Source organism: Cynocephalus volans, chromosome 3 (genome assembly GCF_027409185.1).
Source record: "Cynocephalus volans isolate mCynVol1 chromosome 3, mCynVol1.pri, whole genome shotgun sequence".
Lineage (NCBI taxonomy): Eukaryota > Metazoa > Chordata > Mammalia > Dermoptera > Cynocephalidae > Cynocephalus > Cynocephalus volans.
Window position 1 is genome coordinate 58,006,352 of NC_084462.1, and position 22,544 is coordinate 58,028,895.

General features: G+C 42.3%; 1 protein-coding gene across 1 annotated transcript in view; it reads right to left on the reverse strand.

Moving 5' to 3' along the window:
• The window catches only part of FSD2 (fibronectin type III and SPRY domain containing 2), a 31,530-nt gene extending 10,414 nt beyond the window's left edge, over positions 1-21,116 (reverse strand). Inside the window, exons 1-10 of the mRNA XM_063090543.1 lie at positions 21,071-21,116; positions 18,612-19,335; positions 18,380-18,475; positions 15,678-15,908; positions 14,449-14,471; positions 13,237-13,358; positions 6,557-6,712; positions 5,463-5,597; positions 4,870-5,020; positions 2,333-2,466 (exon numbers count right to left, since the gene is read on the reverse strand). Of these exons, the coding sequence (XP_062946613.1) occupies positions 2,333-2,466; positions 4,870-5,020; positions 5,463-5,597; positions 6,557-6,712; positions 13,237-13,358; positions 14,449-14,471; positions 15,678-15,908; positions 18,380-18,475; positions 18,612-19,256 (1,693 nt within the window). The 5' untranslated portion in view covers positions 19,257-19,335; positions 21,071-21,116. The remainder of the gene's footprint in view (positions 1-2,332; positions 2,467-4,869; positions 5,021-5,462; positions 5,598-6,556; positions 6,713-13,236; positions 13,359-14,448; positions 14,472-15,677; positions 15,909-18,379; positions 18,476-18,611; positions 19,336-21,070) is intronic.
• Between the last annotated feature and the right edge of the window lie 1,428 nt (positions 21,117-22,544).

Here is a 22,544-nt window from a genome sequence, read left to right on the forward strand (position 1 = left end):
AACCAGAAATATTAACTCATACTGCAGGAGAGGAGACTCGGGGTGTCCACACCCAGGTCACCACACCCAGGCAGACTTTTCACCTATTCTTCTGAGGGCTGCTACCTTAGAAACTTCATCTGCTTAGTAAGACAACCTTTGTTCACGGTGCAGTTCCTCCCCTCACCCAACCATGGGCTTGTTGCCACCAACCTAAAGGAGGCTCCAAGCTTCTATTTCTGTAGTCATTTTTTCCCCCCTTTTTGGCAGCTGGCCAGTACAGGAATCAAACCCTGGACCTTGGGGTTTTCAGCACTACGCTCTAACCAACTGAGCTAACTGGCCAGCCCTCAAGCCCCTATTTCTTCCTGTAACTCAAAATGCTATTTAAATTTCAGCCATCTGGCCCTTCTTGGAGTCTTATATTTTATGAGGTTCCCAGGAATATGCATGTAATAAATTTGTATGCCTTTTCTTCTAATAATCTATTGTTAATTTATTACAGAGACTCAAACTATGAAAACTTCAGAGAATACAGGGAAAATTTAAAATTCCCCTATACCATCAAACTATTCACAATTATTTTCACAATTTGCTGCTGCTGGAAATTTCACTTAGGGGACTATTTGAGTTGACTGGTGAGGGGAAGGCATGTTCCCACCTTGCAACTAACACAAAATGTGGCCCTTACTACCTGCTTTGTAGTCCCAAACTAGGATCATTTTTTAATATATAATTTTTTTCTGATTCATGTTCATTTAAGTTTCTTATAAGTACTCTCTTAAAAAATTATTTGAAGAAACTAATTAGAGATGACTGAGTAATCAAGAGCTGGCTGTACCTTTTGCTCTATGTTTTCTTTTATTGAAACAACCAGAATTTAACATTTCAAAACAGCAAGTCAGCATAGGAAGTTAGAAGTAGCAGACAATTGAAGGAAGACCCTAGCACAAGATGAAAGAAAAACCTGAGTCTTAATCCTAATGCTAATCCCTACCAGCTCTGGGTCTTAGGTGCCCACTTAACTTGTTTTCCCACCTGTGTGGAAGGAATGTAAGTGAGGGCTAATCATATAGCTCTCCTGTTGGCATTGGAATGAAAACAAAATACCACAATGTCTCTTAGTGAAAGATCCCAGTCAAAGGAATGTTGTTCTTGAACCCTGGGCCCAGGCTTCCTGCTTCTGCTTCTTACCTGCAAGTCATCCAATCAACCAGCCTAAGCTGGATTAGCTCTGTGAGGTGTGGGAAGAGCTGGATGGCTTTAGTGCTCATGGGCAAAGCTCAGAACCCAGAACCACAGCAGTGCAGAGACAGCAGGAAAGGAATGGAAGGTTTCTAGTGAAGTGTCTGCTAACTCAAGACTTGAACATGAGATGTGACAGTTCTATGACATAATGGCAAGTGAGAAGGAGGAATGCTATGGATTGAATGTCCCCCCAAAACTTATTGAAGCTTGATCCCCACTGTAACAGTGTTAAGAGGGTGGGAACTTTGATTATGATATTTAAAAGGTGGGGGCCTTTGAGAGGTGATTGGATTGTGAGGATAGTGTCCTCGTGAATGGATGAATCCATTCATGGAGTAATGGGTTAATGGGTTATCAGGGAGTGGTTCTGATGGCTTTATAAGGAGAGCAAGTGAGCATGTTAACTCTTGCTATGCCATTTTTGCCATGTGATTGCCTGCATCACCACAGGACTCTGTACAGAGCCCCCACTGAGAAGGCCTTCACCAGATGCACTCCCGAGACTGTGAACTTCCCAGCCTCCAGAACTGTAAGAAATAAATTTCATTTCTTTATAAATTACCCAGTTTCAGATATTGTTATCAGCAATGGAAAATGAACTAATACAGGAGAGGAGCTGGAACTAGGGATGTGAGCACCCATAAGGCCATATGGGGCCTGGGAGGGGACTGGGCAGCAGGGTCTAAGTTGGGCCTTTGGATGGGGAGATGCCTGGGCTGACAGCAGGAACAAGGAGGTGAGTCAAGGTTAATGGCTCTTTCTGGGAATTTCATAAAGACCCATCCCAGGGGAGGTATTGCATCTGTGTGAGATATGAGATGTCTGGGCCACCAAGGTCCAGTGTGACAAGCCTCTAGTCCACATAAGGGGTATGGAGAAAAACCTTGAATTCTAATGCTTGCTCAGCCACCAAGTTGCTATGTGACTTGGGTCTTTAGTCTCTCCATCTGTAAAATGGAACCACAGAGGTTTGATCACCGCTCAGACTTGCTATATGTCCATATCTATTATAGTCATCTATTTTACGGTGAAGTCATAGCAGCACTGGGTCTGTCACAAAGTGGCCACTTTGGGTTCCAGAGAGTGTGTGGCCTGGGACACAGACCTGTGGTGTGGACTGTAGCAGGCTCACTCCTCACGCTGGGGCCTCCCACGTTGAGGGCTCGTACGAAGATCGTGTAGCTTTGCCTGGGCTGCAGCTGCACCAGGGACTCGCAGGTTGGGATGCCCACAACAGACCTGGGCAAGGAAGCAGAGCCACAGTCAGTGTGGGGCCAGGGCATCTGGGCCCAAGCACCAGGCATCCCTTTCAAAGCTGGGCATTTAACTCACTCTTGCCTCCCTGTCCTCTGACCCCCAGCAGCACAGCCAGAAGTGTTGTCCCCCCAACCTCCACCCTTAGTGTTCTCTCCCACAGCCTCTGGTCCACTTTTCTCACTTCATTGTTACTCCTTGTGATCATGGTTTTTCCCCCTCCAAACTCCCCATGCTGGTGTCCCGTGCACCTAGTGCTGTGCTTGGTGTATGTCCAATGCTGCATCAGGAGTGTGCATGTAGTAGAACCCAGTGTGCCACCATCTGTCTGTTAGAATCATAACCCCTCTGAGGGCAGGAGCTGAGTACCACTAACCTCAGGACAGTGCTGGGCCCATAGAAGTCCTTGATCTGTGTTTATGAACAAATGATGGATTAGAGCTGAAAGGGCTCACAGTGCCCACTGCTGTAAACCCCCTTGAGGACAGCTGCCTATGGGAAGTAATCCAATTTATTTAAATTGTCTTATACAGGAATATAAGCCCATAATCACCACTATCTGTATTACTGTGGTTGCCAACACCATTTCAGTCCAATGGGCAAGAGAAGTCTTCAGGGTGATGCCCATTTACGGATACAACACGCTCACCCAGACAAAGCCAGGATGTCATCTTGGGGTCATCTCGGTGGGCTACAGCTCCAGACCAGAGGGATGCTTTTGCTTTTCCATCAATAAATATTAACTAAGCACCTTAGGTTCCAGGCACTGCATAGAGGCCCTGGGGAAAACTGAATGTGGTTCTTGCCCTCACAAAGCTTACAGTTGAGATGGGAACAGAAGCTTTCTTCAACCAATCACTGAAGAAACGTAAGATGGTAACCATGACAAGTTAACAGTGTGCTACAGAGTGTATACTGGGGAGGGGGGTGCTTTTTGAGCTGAGCTCTGAAGAATGACTAGGGGGCAACTAGGTGAGAAGGGGATATAGGAGTCTCCCACACAGAAGGAGAAGCATGTGCAAAGGTCCTGTGGCAGGAAGGGGCATGAAAAGTAGGAGGAACTAAAATATGATCAATGTGGCTGTAGTTGGAGAGGAAGAGGAGCTGGTGTGGTGTGAGCTGGAGAGGCAGGAAAGGGCCAGAGTTTTGCCTTTTCTTCAGCAGTGGTTTGCCATGATTAGATTTGTATTAGGAGAGTAAGTGCCACCTCAGATCACTCAGGTCACTGACCAGTCTTCTGATGACCCCATCATTATGGGTTAGTCCCAGGCATTGGGTGCTACTGAAGTATCAGCACAAATTTCAAAATAAACCTGAACCACTAGGATGGCCAGAACCACTGGACCCCCTGCCCCACTTCTGAGTCTCTCCAGAAGTAAATTACCAAGGTCAGCCTTGATATGGCTATGGACACATAGATTCCACCGGAAACAGATGGGTGGGCAGGATGCATGGCCAGGTTCCAAGCCCAGCACTTAGCACAGAAGAATCTGCCTCCCTATAACTTGACACCAAACCCCTCCTCCGCTTCTCCAGATCCAGCCCAGCGCATCCCTGTTCCCCACAGCATCACAGCCCCTGCACTCGGTGGCTGGTGCTGAGCTGCCTGACTGCTTCATCCCCCTTCTATAAGCTTCTGGATGGTCTGGTTGTAAGTACAGACATATATCCACGCTTCCTCCACTGTCCACAATGTAGACCCTGTGATCTGCAGGCCCTGGTGGTCACTGGGTCCGGCTCTTTGGCAACCAAGGGTGGACATGAGCCTCCAGACGAGCTTCTATGATGGACACAGAGTTCTCTGCCTATGGAATGGCACTCTCTTTTGTTGCAACCTCCCTTTCCCAGGGGTGCCCCTGCACCCACTGTTCTCAGGCTCAGCCCTTCCCATCTGTTCAGTTCAAACTTCCGCTCTATCCAAAGTAGGTCCCACCTCCACCACCACTGTGCGCTTCCTTGCATTTCTTTTTCTTCCTAGCACTGGGTATTTTACACATAAGTTTGTTTTCTTGGTTTCTGCCTTTTTTCCCCACTTGACTCTCCGCTCCATAAGGGCAGGGAATTTGTGTCTCATTCCCCAGTGCCCTGCACAGGACTGGCACCACCCAAGGGCTCAATACTTGTGGAATGAATAAATGGGAAACCTTAGTTGGGTTAAAAAAAAAAGAAAAATCAAACCTGAGATTTAACCATGTATTCACTTACTCATCCATCATTCACCTTCCATAATAGCATTCCAGCTACCTCTCACGAAAATTAAGTGGCCTAAAATCAAGATTCCTCTGTGTCACCATTTCTGATCTCTCCAGACTCCATACCTGTCCTAAGCCATGTCACTGTGGCAGGTGTCAGGGCCTCTCATGCCCAGTGATTGCCCTGGCAACTCACTCAGTTACTCCCGAGGCTCCCAGCGTTTCTGCCTGGGTCAGCTCCAGTGTGTACGAGTCCACAGGGTTCAGGTTCCCAGACTCCCAGCAGATCACTGCAGCCTCTTCGCAGCTCCTTATCTCTTTGCTTTTTATAATGGGGGGAGAAGGTGCTAAATACAGGAGAAAGGGAGAGATGAATAACCATTGTGTTCATTTCCAGCTATTTTGTTCAGAGCCATGGACAAACATCACTCTCTTCCTCCCACAAAAGGGATTCAGTGTAATAAAAAGCAAACGAGGGAATCCTTTGCAGTTGTTCCTGGAGTGAAGGATGGTTGCCAGATTCAAATGTCAGTGTCAGCAAGTATGGCATTTTTTGATATTTTGAGACCAATTGTGAGAAAATGTCCCTGCCATACCAGGCATGTACATTTGGTGTATTAAATGAAATAAAATATTTACACAGTTCTTCCTGCCCTTCCAAATGAAATCAAGAGCCCTGCCATGTCTAGAAACCCGTGACTCCTGTGTCCCCTGCCATGTCTAGAAACATATGACTCTTGTATCCCCTTGAATGAAGGCCCTGCTACAGAAAATGAGTGGCCCCATTACCTGTCATGTACACTGCACGCTCACTGGAGGGGCTGAGGCCAGCCTTGTTCTGAGCTGTGACCCAAAACTCATACTGGGTATTTGGCACAAGGTTTGTCACTGAGCAATATGTTTCTTTGACGGTCATTGTAAACTCTGGGGGGAAAAAAAAACAAAACCAAGAATTTAACCCTAAAAATAGACAAAGTGGCTCCAGATTCATTGTGCTGAATTTCACTGTAGTAGGTTACAATACTGGCTGCAAATTCCTCCCATTGCTGTATGCATGCCCCTCTGCAATGTAACTCTGTTGCTCCTTGCATTAAGAGGTTCCATCTTGCTTGCTTTTCCTGGAAGCTGGGCTTTAGCTATGTGACTTGCTTAGGCCAACGCGACAATAGCAACATGATGCAGGCAGAGGTTTGGGAAGTGCTGGTGCATAGGGGCTTGTCCTCTTGCTGCTGGGAATGCTTCCATTGCCCTGTGAACAAGTCCAAGCCAGCCTCCTGGACGATGTGAGACCACATGGTAAGAGACCCCAGCCGCTCATCATCCAAGCTACCCTAGCTGAGGTGACATGTAAGTGAGGCCATCTGAGACCATCCAACCCTACCCAAGGGCTCCAACAGGAGAATGGTTTATCAATTATTGGGGGAGGGGAGATGCTACCCCAACCCTAATCCCACACCAGCCAGCCCCATTTCCCTGGGAAAAGGTTGGGCCAAGAGCTGCCCACAGTGGAGGCTGGGGGCCATTCCTAGGAGCTGTCTCAATCTGGAAATGTGGACCTGACCAGCAGCAGCCCTTCCAGGCCTCACCCCTTATGGGGTCTGTAGACTAATCCTCCAGTTTTTCCTGTAGCACACCTTGCTGTGAGAAGAGCCAACCTAACCCTCATGTGCTAGGACATGTTAGAATCCAACCAGCCAGCTGGGCCTCCTCAACAAGGGGTGGCCCCAGTCCTTCCTGCACACAGTGCAGCCATAGACTGATCCCAGAGACAACTCTGACCAACAGCTATAGATACGCTCCAGACTACCAGGAAAGCAGAGCATGGGCTTCTGAGGGGCCTGAACTGTTCCACGAGTGTGAGCATGTTCCTGGCAGAGTCTCACCTGCCTGGTCCTTCCCAGGTGAACTGTCCTGCACTGGCCGGTAGGACAACTGATAACTCTCCACAGTGTCATCGGAGTATAAGCTCCAGCAAACTCGGACCGAAGAACCCGTGGCTGAGTTAGGGGCCTGTGGGTTTATCACTGGAGCAGAAGGAGCTAGAAAAGGAAGAGAGAGAAAACAAACAAAAAAAATGAGGAGGCATAAGTAAAGGTGTGGGATGGGAGTGGCCTCTTTTAAGGGTCCATTGATTCCCCCAGTGCATTCATGGCTTTGGGGGAATAGAAGAGACAGCCTGGAATGGACAAGGATGGGGAGGCAAAAACTCTCAGCCATGAGCCTGCAGAGAACAACGAGTCTATCCATTCCTGCTCTGGCAAATACAGATGATCTTGGTGGACAGGGTTGCTGACAGGAACTCAGGCTGGGGTACAGTGTGCAAGTCCTGCCCCAGGGTGTGGGTTCTCTGACCCTTCCACGGCATCTAAAGAGCTAGGATCATCAGGATCACAGGGCTGCCCCCGCCCTGGAGTGAACACAGAGAAAGAGGCCTTCAACAGGGACACTCTGCTTTTACTGGGGGCGTCCAATGTCCATCTCCCACATTACAGTGAGAGAAGATTTAGGTGGCCAAGTTGTGCTTTTCAGAACCAACTTCTTAAAAGTCCGTCTACTAAGTTAATTCTTTTCTTCTCTGTAGGTTAATACTTCTGCCTCCTCCATCTCCACACAGACTCACGCACCACTGAGAAGAAAAACAAGTGTTTTCCCTCCATAGTTCTTCTCCCATGGCAGCACGTCCCTCCATCCCAGGCTTTTAAGAACATCTGTAGTTTTAAAACTCTAAATTGATCAATCCAGGTAGAGCATAGCTAAACTTCAAGGAGTTTACTTAGCCACAGCTCATCCTTTTCTTTCTGGCCAGGGGCTGGAAAACCACAATGAGACAGAGATGAGGAGGAAGACAAAGAACCTATATCCCCAAGGGCTGGCCCGTGGCTCACTTGGGAGAGCGTGGTGCTGACAACACCAAGTCAAGGGTTCAGATCCCCTTACCGGTCATCTTTTTTTTTTTTTAAAAAAAAGAAAAAGAAACTAATCCCCAAATGACGAAGTCCAGGGTGCACAGAAGATGCCCTTCTCTACACTGTCAAGAACAGCCCCCCGAGAGATGCAGTGTAAGAGGAGAGATGATTCTAGAAGCTTTTAACTGCTCAGGAGGCACCAGATACAAGCAGGAGGGTGGTGGTCTGCTTGGGACCTGGGCACAGGAGTGTGAGGAAAAATGTCCTTGCTTCTCAAGCATGGATTTGGGTGATGGAACCTTTCCTTCTAAGTGACGAGGCCTGATTATTTGGGCAGCGCCATCTCTGGAAAGGAGAAAGGACAATCCAGTGGACATCATAGCCCTGTGAAATGAGCCCCTGACCCAGTGATTCTAAGAATGGTCCCCAATATTTAGGATTAAAGATATTCATTACAATGTGGTTTAAAATGGCAAACAAAACAAAACAAAACAAACAAACAAAAAACCACCTAGAAACATCCCAATATCCAACAAATGAGGATCAAGTAAACAAATTAGGGTATGCAGACATTAAAATGATGTTGCAGGGCTGGCTGGTTAGCTCACTTAGTTAGAGCGTAGTGTTGATAACATCAATCACCGCGGTTGAGGGTGTGGATCCCCATACTGGCCAGCCACCAAAAAATAAAAATAAAAAAGATGTTGCAGAAGAATTTATCAGTGTGAGAAAATATCTATCATAATTGTTTTGCTTAGAAAAGCATATTACAAAACAGAATCATTTCTTTTTTGTTTGTTTTTGTCTTTGGTGGCTGGCCAGTACTGGGATCCGAACCCTTGACCTTGGTAGTATAACACTGTGCTCTAACCAACTCAGCTAACTGGCCAGCCTTCGATTACATTTATATATAAAAAAAAATCTGTGCAAGGAAAAACGTAAAGTGATATACACAACATTGTTCACAGTTATGTTATTGGATGTTGGGGAGAAAGGCAAGGTGAACCGTCAGAAAAAGTTGAATTCTAGTATTATAAATAAATAATTACAATAATATTTTAAGGAGTTACTTGGCACCACATAATGTGCGGTACATACATTACCTCACTTAATTCTCACCATTTCCCCATGACTCTTAGGCATTATAATGTCCATTTTACAGACGAAGAAACCAAGACTCAGAGAGGTTGGGTAAATTGTCTGGGGTCAGACAGCTAAGAAGTGGTAGAGCTGGGATTCTCACCAGCCCTATAGAATTCCAAAGCCCATCTCTTAACCCTTATGCTAAAAACAGCTACCCAGGAAGAACAAAAATACATTGAAGGAAATAAAATTCAGGCTTCTTGTTTGGTGTAAATTAGGCAGGAAGGCAGGTGTTTAGGAAGCTGGGCAGGCTATGAACAGAAAATATTTCAAGGCTTACCTGCAGTCAGGTGCTGGCACCCTAGAGAGTGAGGGTGGTCACTTACCCTGGGGAGGTCAGCCTCTGTTTTCACTCTTACAAGCCATAAAGAGAAAAACAGAAAGTTCGAGGGGAAAAAAATACTTGTTTCTAAACCTTTATGAGTTTTTTTAGACATTAAAGTTTCTAACTCAAAGCTCAGGGAGTCTTTAGTGTTTTCTCCAATAAGGTCATGTCATCCATAAACAGACGTTTTTATTTTTTCCTTTCCAACACGAATGCCTTTTATTTCTTTTTCTCACCTACTTGCTCTGGCTAGCACTGCCAGTACTATGCTGAATAGCAGTGTTGAGAGTGGGTGTTCTTGCTTGTTCCATCCACATCTGAGAGGAAAAGCTTTCAGTTTTTCACTGCTGGATATGATGCTAGCTGTGGGCTTGTCATACACGGCCTGTATTATGTTGAGGTACATTCCTTTTATACTTAAATTATTGAGTGCTTTTATCGTGTTTTGTCATATGCTTTTTCTACATCTACTGAGATGATCATATGATTTTTATCCTTATTTCTGTTAATGTGGGGTATCACGTTTATTGATTTGCATATGTTGAACCCATCCTTGAATCCCAGGGATAAATCCCACTTGATCATGGTGTATGATCCTTATAATGTATTGTTTGATTCAGTTTGCTAGAATTTTGCTGAGGATTTGTTGTTGTTGAGGATTTTTGCATCTATGTTCATCAGGGACATTGGCCTGTAATTTTCTTTCCTTGTAATATCTTTGTCTGTCTTTGGTATCAGGGTAATGTTGGCCTCATAAAATAAATTTGGGAGTATTCTCTCCTCTTAAATTTTTTGGAAGAGTTTGAGAAGGAGTGGTATTAATTCTTCTTTAAATGTTTGGTAGAATTCACCATTGAAGCCATCTGCTCCTGGTTTTTCTTTGTTGAGAGGTTTTTGACTACTGATCCAATCTCTATACTCATCATTGGCCTGTTCATATTTTCTGTTTCTTCATGATTCAGTCTTGGCAGGTTGTATATTTCTAGGCATTTATCCATATCTTCTAGCTTATCCAATTTTTTGGTATATAAATGTTCACAGTATTCTCTTATGATCCTTTATATTTCTGTGGCATCACTTGTAATGTCTCTTCTTTTATTTCTAACTTATTTGAGTCTTCTCTCTCTTTTTCTTAGTCTAGCTAAAGGTTTGTCAATTTTGTTTATTTTTCAAACAACCAACTCTTATTTTTGTTGATCTTGATCTTTTCTATTGTTTTTCTAGTCTCCATTTCATTTATTTCTGCTCTAATCTTTATTATTTCCTTCCTTCTACTAAATTTGGGCTAAGATTGTTCTTCTTTTTCTGGTTCCTTGAGGCATAAGTTAGGTTGTTTATTTGAAATCTTTCTTTTTCTTTTTCTTTGGGCAGCTGGCTAGTAACAGGGATCAAACCCTGGACCTTGGTGTTATCAATACCATACTCTAACCTGAAATCTTCTTTGTTAATGTAGGTGTTTACTACTATAAATTTCCCTTGTAGTACTGCTTTTGCTGCATCCTACAAGTTTTGATATGTTGTATTTCATTTTCATTTTTCTCAAGATATTTTTTATTTCCCTGTGATTTCTTCTTTGACACATTAGTTGTTCAGAAGTATATTGTTTAATTTCCAAATAGCGGTGAATTTTCAAATTTTCTTCCTGTTATTGATTTCTAATTTCATACCATTGTGGACAGAAAAGACACTTGATATGATTTTAATATTCTCAAATTTGTTTAGCTTTGTTTTGTGGCCTAATATGTGATCTATCTGGAGAATGTTACATGTGTGCTGGAGAAGAATGTGTATTCTGCTATTTTGCATGGAATGTTCTATACATGTCTTTTAGGTCCATTTGGTCTATAGTGTTACAATAGTGTCAAAAAGAATAAAATACTCAGGAATGAACTTAACCAAGGAGGTGAAAGACTTGTATACTGAAAGGTATAAAACAACTTATAAAAGAAATTAAAGCAGACACAAATAAATGGAAAGACATCCTGGGTGCATGGACTGGAAGAATTAATATTGTAAAGATCATATTACTCAAGGCAATCTGCAGATTTAATGCAATGCCTATCAAAATTCAGCAGCACTTTTTATGGAAATAGAAAAAACAATCTTAAAATTCATACAGAACCATAAAAGAGCCCAAATAACCAAAGTCATCTTGAAAAAGACAAAGCCGGAGCCATCACAATTCCTGGTTTCAAAATATGTGACAAAGCAAAAGTAATTAAAACAGTATGGTACTGGCATAAAGACAGACATATAGATTAATGGAACAGAATAGATAGCCTAGATATAAACCCATGCATATACAGTCAACTGATCTTTGACAAAGATGTCAAGAATATACAATGGGGAAAGAAAATCTCTTCAACAAAGGGTGCTGAGAAAACTGGATATCCACATGCAGAAGGATGAAATTTGACCCTTATCTTACACCATACACAAAAATAAACTCAAGATGGGTTAATGACTTAAACATAAGACCAGAAACAGTAAAATTCCTAGAAGAAAACATAGGGGAAAAGCTTCTTGACATTGGCCTTGGCAATGATTTCTTGGATTTGACATCAAAAGCACAGGCAACAAAACAAAAAATAGGCAAATAGGAACGACATCAAACTTAAAAGCTTCTGCATAGAATAATAGAAGAAGCATCTGATTTACAATAATAGGGGAGGACTTGATCATACCTGTCTCAGTACTGGACAGATCAGCTAGGCAACGAATTGACAGAGGAACAGTTAATCTATCAGATGGAGAAAACAAATCTATGGTTATGGGGGGGAGGGAAAGGGGGGAGGATGAGGGGAGAGGGGGGCACTGGGAGGGGGAGGGGAGGGAGGAGATTGGATAAGGGGCATAAAGAATAAGTATGATTTGTAATAGTGAATATGCTAATAAAAAAATTTTTTAAGCTTCTGCATAGCAAAAAAAAAAAAAAAGAAAGAAAGAAAAAAGAAAAGAAAAGAAAGGAAAAACCAATCAGTGAAGGGATACAGAATAGGAAAAATATTTGTAAGCCATTTATCTAATAAGAAACTAACATCCAGAATATATAAGAATCTCCTACAACTCAATAGCAAAAAATCAAATAACAAAAAATGGGCAAATGAGGCTGGCTGGTTATCTCAGTTGGTTAGAGCATTGTGTTAATAACACCACGATCAAGGATTTGGATCCCCTCACCAGCCAGCCACCAAAAAAAAGGGTGGGGAGAGGAAAGGACTTGAATAGATATTTCTCCAAGAAGACATATAGAGGGGCACCAGGTATATGAAAGGGTGCTCAACATCTCTAATCATCAGGGAAATGCCAGATTCAAACCACAATGAGGTATCACCTCACATCTGCTAGGATGGCTATTACCAAAACGCAAAAGATAACAAGCATTGGTGAGAATGTGGAGAATTGAAACCCTTACATACTGTTGCTTGAAAAGTGGTGCAGCCACAATGGAAAACAGTACGGTAGTTCCACAAAAAATTAAAAATAGAACTATTATGTAATCCAGGAATCCCACTTCTGGGTATATAACCAAAAGAATTGTGATCACGATCTCAAAGAGACATCTTCATTCCCGTGTTCATCTCAGCATTATTCACAATAGCCAATATATGGGAACAACCTAAATGTCCATCAACAGATGAATGGATAAAGAAAATATATATAAATACGATGGGATATTATTCAGCCTTAAAAACGATGGAAGCCCCATCATTTGTGATAACATGAATGAAACTATAGGACATTATGCTAAATAAAATAAGCCAGTCACAGAAGGACAAATACTGCATGATTCCACTTATATGAGGTATATGAACTAGTCAAACTCCTGGAAGCAGAGAAGAGAATGGTGGTTGCCAGGGCCTGGGGGGGAGGGGAGGAAATGGGGAATTGTTGCTCAATGGGTATAAATATTCAGTTTTGTAAGATGAATAAGTTCTAGAGATGTGCTTTACAACATAGTACCTAAGAGAGTACTTCAAAAAGTTTGTGGAAAAATAGAATTAAAAGATAATATACCTTTCCATGAACTTTTTGAAGACCCCCATACAGTTAACACTTTTGTATGGTGCACTTTAAAATATGTTCAGAGGGTAGATCTCATGTTATGTTTTCTTATACACACACACCCACCCCAAGTTCTGGGAAATTTGAGCTTGCCGTGAAGTATGCACAAGGATGAGATACACACCTAATATAGTGTTAATGGAGCCCATCAGCTGCTCCACATCAGAGAAGTCCAAGGTCTGGTCTTCAAAGTCAGGCTGTGCAGAGATTTCCATGTCCGTTTTTGTTTTCAGGAATTTCCCGAGTCTGTTAGTATAAAAAAGACAAGCTAACAAGAATAGAGGTGCATTCTCCTTAGGGTATATCTGTGCTGGGTCCCTAGTAATAATGAAGAGGGACTCTTTGCTGAACTTTCATTTCTTTAGTTTAATGTGCTGCTGGCTGCCTCCTATCATATGCTTCATTGAGTGACCTAGGTCATCAGTGGGAATGGGTGGGCTTAGTGTTGGCCTTTGATGGGGAGGCAAAGTGGTGGGGTCATGTCAGAGGGTTGGTGGTGGACATTCACCAACAAGACCCAGATCCACACCCTCTGGAAGATCTCTTAGGTGCTAACCTGGAAGCTCCCTCCCCAAGCCCCAAGATGTGCAGGGGGTTCAAACTCTCTGAGCTTCTTCTCCACAAGACCAAGTGCCCTCCAATTGCTGATTGTGGAGTTTTGGGTCTTCCTGCACCTGTTTCCTGGCAGTCACAGGGTTTGTAAATGGCAGAGGCAGAATTTAAAGCCAGGTCTATCTTTGCCAAAATCCATGCACTTAACCCTTACAATACTATTATTTTTTATTTCACCAACAAAGTGAAGGAAAACCCTTACATTATTAAGCTTCTATGTTTATGTTGCTTCATAGACATTGTCTTATTTTATTCTCACAAAACTATCTTTCTTCGTAGAAAAGGTGGGTCATAGACTGGTTGGACAGGCCCAAGGTCATGGAGGTAGCAGGATTTGAACTCCTGTGTCTGACTCTAAAACGTACATGCTTTCTGCAGCCGCACAGTCTGAGTCCTGGCACAGCTGGGGGATGTTGGGGGTGCACTCCAGATCTCGGTTCCTTCTGGTAAAATGAAGGGCTTGTGGGGAAGATCTGACTACAGGCTTGTTGGCTGGGCCTCACCATCTCCTCCCTTACAGCCTTGAGATTCTGAGATTCTCAATACTAGAGAGTCCTTGTGACCCCACACCCTCATTTCAAAGCCAGTGTTATTTTACTCTTAGGATCGGACATGGAAACTGCAACTGGAAGCATACAGAACTGGAAACATGTGGAACTGAGTCTATTTGTATATATAGAGGTGAAAGAAACAGAAAAAATATATGTCAGAACAAAAATATTACCTGTCAGCCATAGCCACTGCATCCTAAAAAAGAAAAGGAGAAAATAGTAAATTGGTTTTGTAAATACATTTCTTTTTCCAAGAAATGTAATAATATAAACATATTAAAAAAACTTGGAAATTAGGAAAAAGAAAAAAAAAATCAGCCATATCCCACACCCTAGCAAAATTACCCTATGCCTGTGCAGTTTCCCCATACTACTGCTTTTTCCCATTAACATTATGTAAGCACTTGCCATGTTATGAATGGTCTTTCAGACTATCGATTTGAAAGCTTGTATCATTCATTGAATAGAAATTCCATCATTTACTTAACAGTTCTTCCATTGTTGGACATTTTGGTTGTTTCCAATTTTTCACCATCATCAATAATGGTGAAAAGAACAACTTCATGTTTCTCACTTTTTCTACATTCTGGATTATGTCTTTGAGGTACAGTGGCACCGTGCAACTCTTGGGTCAAGAGCATCGACACCTCTCATGGTGCCTGCCTAATTGGTCTCCAGCTTCATTCACGAGTGCCTCGCCCCTACTACGGCAGGAGAGAGGCGTTGCTGGGCTTGAAGGATGACTGTGGACTTGGACAATGTGGGCGACATACTTGGCAACCAGCGAGCTCTGAAAGCCCCTCCCCCACATCCTGGACACCACATCTGCCCTGAATTCCTGCAGGACCTTGGGAAGAAAGAGCATCCCAGCTCTGACTGAGATTGAAATTCCCAAAGCCCAGCTGCACAGGGCCAGATTTAATTTGATTTCAAGAAAATTAAGAAATGGATTTTTTTGTATGTCTGAGTTTATGAAGTATGATTTATAATTGCTACACTTGTAACCGGGAAATTTAAGGTGAATTTAGCCTTGACAACTTTCTCCTCAGAGCTCCAAGAAGCCATCTGACGTGGCCAGAAAACTCTCAGGGCATTGTTTTTGCTTAGCCCCAGGATGAGGGGACAGGTCTCTGGGTAACCAGGACAGAGGAACAAAGACTGGCGCTGCCTCAGCAATGGTGGATGGGAAGGGTCAGCTGTGGATGAGTCTGTTTGGCCACCTGTGGTGATGCTATGCAGAGAGATGGGGCGACAGCCACCCCATCATGAAAATCCATGGTATCAAATGGATGCTGAGCATAAAAGTCGATTTTGACACCTCCAGGAGGAGAGAGGACAGCCTCATCTACCCCAGCCATAACTGTCATTTCAGTTCATGATTTCATTGCATTTTCTTACTGACCTTTATGAAATCAGCCTTCTCTTCATGACACACCTCCTCTATTGTTTCCATCAGTTCTTTACAGGTATCAAGGTTTTCTCCACAGCTGACCAGTTGTTCATATAAGGCTTCCAGCTTCTCTTTCTTTTTCTCCCCCAGAGTTTGTATTTTTTCTTCATATTTTTGAGCAAGTGTTTCCAAGATCTCATTGTAATGTGACTCAAAGTTTTGTTCTTGTCTTCCAAAATTCTCCTGCAAGACAGTTGACTTCAGACATCATTTTGGCGTACGTGACTTGTCTATTAGATTCATTGGGGGTATGAAAATGTATCTACCCAGAGCTGTTTTAATCCCTCTGCTTTGTCTTATCTCCTTCCAGGATGTTGGGGTGAAAGGTGGGGGAGCTAGGACACAGGAGTCTCCACCCCAGAACCCCAAGAATATTCTTAACAAAAAGCACTGCTTTCTCTCCAGTGCGATTTTGCAATCCTCCCCCAGTTTTAGCTACCTCCTATCATCATGACAACTGGCCAGCAAGATCATCAGAGTCAGCCTGCTACTGGAACCTTGGACCTAGATATGGAAATGTCTGCCCTGGGAGATTTCCACCTATTATTCCTGTCTGAGTGCTCAACGTCTTGTGATGCTCATCTTCACTCCCTGGTGCTTGGCTCATACAAACACCAGTATTACATCAACTAGGATCATAGCAACTAGGGGAAAGATGAAGGCAATGGGGAACAATGATGTGGCTAGGCAGCACTGCCTAATAAATGAGAAAATGCAAGAAGGCAGAGCGAGGGTCCTGACAGTACTTAATCCGGGAGCACAATGGATAAGAAATATTAAGTAGAGCATATCAACTCCTGGTCCCCATTACTTATAGTGAAAGCAAAGGAGAGCTCTGTGGGTTCTGACTGATGTCATCCTCATGAGGGGATAGGGACATTTCCAAAGAAGGGACTCTTGTCAATCATTCAGGGAGTAATTACTGAGCACCTGCTATGTGCACAGGACCTGCTCATAATGTGGAAGAGAAAGAAAAGCAATAGATGATTCTCCAGTGTTGAATATAAAAGGATGGCCTCAGAGTGCTCACTGAGGATGGAGATATTTTGATCTGAGGGTAAGCTGGCAGAACAGTGTAAGGAGTTTTATCCTGGCTGTTGTACACTTACTCCTCCACCCCCCACCCGATGCTTGGCAGCAGAAGGGATTGCATCTTCTCTGTGCCTTCTACAGGGTTTAGTGCAATAGCTCTCTTTCCTTTTGAGACTGGAAGGAGATTTAAAAGAGTTCTAGCTTCATAAGAAAATGGTTTGGGACTTAGTTAACTCATATGAGATGCTCCTGTTGATACAGACTGAGCTTGCATTAATAGAAGTAGAGCAACCACATAAAGACAAGGGAGAGGAAAAGTCCCGCAGTCCTCGGTCCTGGTCTATGTCATCTGGAAGGTTGGGTTGCGCTCTGGAATCACAGTGGTATACTACGTACCTACTTGGGAACATCCTGGGGACTGTGACATGTTTGGTGACAGGCATAGAAAATTTATTTTATGAGAAATAGATAACAACTGAGGAAAAGAACACTTATTAAAGACAGGATGGGTGTCTTGCAATGCCTTATCAAGGCTGGCCCATGAAAGAGGGACTGACCTTGTTCTGTGTAGTTCCAGGGGCCAAAGTGACCAATGCACAGAAGCTACAGAGCAGCAGCTGTAGCTCAGTAGTCTTGGCCTCTGGATCAAGAGCCCACATTCTTCCCCATGCAGGACTGGGATGGAGAGGGGCCTTCAAAGGATGGAAAGTCCCTCCTGACCCCAGAATTCTAAATTCTTACTGATCTCTCAGCAAAGTCTGTACATTACTAACTAGGTAAAGACAATACATAAACTTATTTTTTAAATCCATGCACAGCTAAAAGTATGCCTGTGTTTGAGTGGCAGTAACTGGCAGAAGTGGTTATGTTGCCTCTTAAAACAACCAAAAACTGACAGTGCACACTTTATGTAGTCAACATTATAGATACCTCCAAAGGCATAGAATTAACAACCCCAAAGAACAAGAAAACAACATGGAACCCCATGTCTCTGGTTACACACACAGCCAGTAGCACCAAATAACACCCAAGGGATTCTCAGTGAGTGAGACAACAAAAAAAGAACAACAACAACAACAAAAAAGAAATAGGACCAAAACAAGTAAACAAATGAAAAACCAAGGGAAAAAGAAAGCTGTTCACCTCTTCACCACCTGAGCTCAAGTGAGGGGCTTCGACTGGATGATGCCACCATTAAGTCATCTTTGTTAGATTGGGGTCTAAACCAGGTACAATTGGTGATTCGGGTAAAGGGGGCATGAGGAGAAAGAGTAGCCCGTGAAGAAGCACTGTGATTAGAACATTTCTGCCTGATATATTCATGCAACAAACATTTATAAAATTCCTGCTCTGAAACTTACCATGTAGTAGGACTGGGGATATAAAGATGCAGAAGACCAGCCTAACCACTGAGAGCTCATAGCTCAGCAGGGAATGCTGACAGGTAATTGGTTTCATGAGGTACATGCTCAGGTGCTACGGCAGGTCAGAGGAAGGGGTGAGGGGCAAGGGGCAGTAGTGACACCTCACACTCTAATTCTAACTCGTACCAGAAGCAGCTGTGTGACCCAGTCACTGATGGAAACAAATGTGTCTGATGGGGTTGTCAAGCATGCTCTTACCTCCACAGTGATGAAGACCTCCTCCAAGTGACTTGCAAAATTTTCCATCTCGATAATCTGCTTTTCTAATTTGTACATGTTTTTGTGAATTTCCTCCTATTTAACAGAGGATCACAAAGAAGGTGTTAATGCTACATCTTTTCTCTCTCTTTCATGAAGGCACTTTAGATTCATTCCCAGCCTACATGCATGAGACGCAAATGCAATATCGAGACAAAGGAGACTTATTTACCTTGGCATTTTCCAGTGCTTTATTGAGTGGGATCACTTCATGCTCCTTGTGTTCCTCAAAATCCTTCTCAACAGCTCTTACTGGAATTTTGCAAGTGACACAGAAGACATCAACAGCTTCTTCCTCGTCCTCCTCTTCTGGGATGACGTAGCATTCATACTCCTCGCTGGAGCGGCCATGTGTGTACCTATAGGCTTCCTGCAAGTCCTGGCACTGGCCCACCGGACCCCATGCCCCGTAGCTCATGTCCTCATCTTCCACTGCCTCTCCACTAAGTCTCCAATCTCTCTGCTCCCTGGCTTGGTCTCTCCTCTTCATCGCATAAGGAGGATATTCCGAAACCCCTATTATGGGCATGTTGTCATCAACAAACTCATCCCCTAACTCATGATCATCTTCAAGTCCATATAAATGCACAAGTTCATCCACTTCCTCTTGAAGGTCTCTTTGAGCCTTACCTTCTCCTGCCCCTCTTGGCTCTTTGGTCATTTCAGTCTGGACTATTTCTCTCCTCATCCTAGTGTTTTCTTCTGGGAAGATCTGAAGTCTGTCTTCAGAGTCATACAGATCCATATGATAAAAGCGGAAGTCCTTGGGAGGAGCAGATCTGCCCAGCCTTGATTCCTCCCCAGCTTCCTTCTCCATTGTAATTGTGGAAGCCCTGGGAAGCACTTTTATACAAGAAAGATCCTTCCTGGATAGTTAATAATAAATATTCTGGGCCCTGGAACACAAAAAGAGGAGGGAAAAAATCAGTTCCTGAGAAGGTCATTGCAGTGGATGGTCATGAGATGGGACTCTACCTAGTCACAATTTATGAACTGTGGTTTCACTTGAACCATCTGTAAAGAAACATTAAAAGATACAGAAGAAATTACAAAAGGAATGTCAATAGATTTGACTAACAAAAGACTCCTATACGTTTAAAAAAAAAATTTAGAAGGCAAAAAAAGTGGGAAGAGTTTCAGGTAATTATTATTTTTAAAATTATATATACTCATTAAAAAATTAAGTCTCAATAGATGAATGTGAAGGACAATTCACAAATCACTTTTGTATATGATATTACTTGTACAAAAAAAGCATTTGGAAAACTGTCTATACTTATCAGTAACAGAGAACAAATAAATAAGATGCCATTTTGCCTTTCCAGTTAGCAAATATGAAAAAATATAAAAATGATACCCAAGGCTGGGTAAGGGTACAGTGAACGCTCTCATGTCAGCTCTCATATGCTGCTGATTGGAATGTAAACTGGCCACACCCTTCTGGAGAGCAAATTTGGCAACCTGGGTCAGGAGCCTTAAAATTTTTATGCACTCTTTGACTTAGTAATCTACTTCTGGAGCCCTGAGGAAAAATCCCAAACACAGGGGAAAAGTTTCTATCTACATGAAAATGTCCACCACAAAAATTTTTAATAATAAAAAAAATTTTTTGAAAAGGCCTAATGATTAGAAGAATGGTTAAATAAAGTAGGATATGTACACTGTGTTGAATACAAAGGAGCCTTTTAAAATATGGAGAGCAAATGAAACTTGGAAAAAGACACAATATGATGCTAAGTAAAATAAACAGAATATTCATTATGTGCAGAATATGATGTCCACTAATTTAACGGAGGTACAAAAAATCTAGAAATAAATAAAAATAATGATAGTAGTAGTAAATACAATATTAGTAGTAGCTCCTACTTATTGAGCACTGACTGTGTGCTCTTTCTGGGCTAGGCAGTCTACACATACACATTATCTTATCCTCACATCAACCCTATGTCATAGGTACTGCTGTTATACCCATTTTACAGATGAGGAAACTGTCTCAGACAGGGTATCTCATGCAAGGTTACACAGTAAGTTGCTGAACTGGAATTTGAGTCTTTGTTCTGTGTAGCAGCCACAAGACTGTGCCTCACAGATATCCAGCTACAGGGAGCATAATTGACTGTAGTATTCAGTAGCACTCTGAAATCCATTGCCACATTGTGTGGAGGATACACTGTCCACAGACATCTGCCATTCAGTGACAAAGTGTAACAGAGATACGAAAGGAGATCCATTTTTGGTTGACACAAAACTCCTCTGATGGCCAATTTTGGCTGGAGGACTCCGTGACAGCCTTGCCAAGAGTTTCTTAGACTGTATGACAGTCTAAACACTTCCCCCCAACCTTCCATCCCTCTCTGCCTCACTTAGGATCAGATATGCATCATAATCTGACAGCCCTCCCAGCCTTTCCTACCTTTCTCTCCATTTTATATCAAACAGGTGTTTCTCCTAATAAAATTCTTGTACATTTAATCCCATTTTGTGCTAGGGACTGGATTAGCACAGTCTGTTGGACTCCAAAGTCCTTGCTTTCTTTCTGGAACAGAACTGCCATTGTGTTGTATTAATTATTTTTTGTAACAGTTTTATTGACATATTAATTAACATATCTGTGAATTATAAACAATTCACCTTTGAACAATTTACTTGTTTAAAATGTATAGTTCAGGGCTGGCCAGTTAGCTCAACTGCTTAGAGCGCCGTGTTGATAACACCAAGGTCAAGTGTTTAGATCCTCAAACCGGACAGCCACCAAAAAAAAAAAAAAAGAAAAGAAATAAAAAATAAAGCATATGATTCAATAGTTTTTAGTGTATTCACATAAATATGCAATGATTGCCACAATCAATTTTAGAACATTTTCATCACCTCAAAAAGAAATCCCATACCCTTTAGCCACCCATATTACTCCCTCTTCCCCAGCACTAAGCAACCACTAATCTACTTTCTGTGTTTATCGATTTTCCTGTTTGCACATTTCATATAAATGGAATCATGTAATAGATGTTTTTTGTGTCTGGCTTCTTTCACTTAGCATAATGGTTACAAGGTTTGCCCATGCTGTAGCATGTACCATATCAGTACTTTATTCCTTTTTAGGGCCAGAAAATATTCTGTTATATGAATATACCATATTTTGTTTATCCATTCATCAGTTCATTTGGGTGATTTCCCATTTCATTTGGGTTGTTTCCTTCTTTGGTCTATTGTAAATAATACTGCTAAAAATATTTTTGTACAAGTTTTTGTATGTATATATGTTTTTACCTCTCTGGGTATATACCTAGGAGTGGAATTACTGGGCCAAATGGTAACTTTATGTTTAACTTTCTGAGGAACTGACAAACTATTTTCCAAAGTGGCTTCACCATTCTACATTCCTCCCAGCACTGTATGAAGGCTCTAATTTCTCCACATCCTTGTCAACACTTATTATCTGATCTTTTGAGCACAGTCATCCTAGTGGATATAAAGTGGCATTTCATCGTGGGTTTGATTTTAATTTCACTGATGAATAAAGATGTCAGGTGTCTTTCACGTATTTAGTGGCCATTTGTATATCTTCTTTGGAGAAATGCCTATTCATATTCTTTGCCCACTTTTTAATTGAGTTATTTGTCTTTTTATTATTGAGCTGTTCTTTATGTACTCTGAATTCTAGTTCATTATCAGACACGTGATTTACGAATATTTTCTACCATTCCTTGGGATGTCTCTTCATCATTGGGATGTCTTTATGGTATCTCATGAAGTACAAAAGTTTATGTTTTGATGAAGTCGAATCTATGTATTTTAAAATTTTGTTGCTTGTGCTTTTGGTGTCATATGTATGAATTGATTACCAAATCTGAGGTTAAATTGATCTTGCCTTCCTGGGATAAATCCCACTCGGTCGCAGTGTTTAATTTTTTTGTGTTACTGGATTCAGTTTGCTAGCATTTTTGTTGAGGAATTTTGCATTTGTATTTCTAAGAATATTGGCCTGTGGCTTTCTTTTCTTGTGATGTCTTTGTCTGGTGTTGGTATCTGTCTGGTTTTGGTATCAAGGTAATATGGCTCATAGAATGAGTTGGGAAGTGTTCCTAATATTCTATTTTTTGGGAGA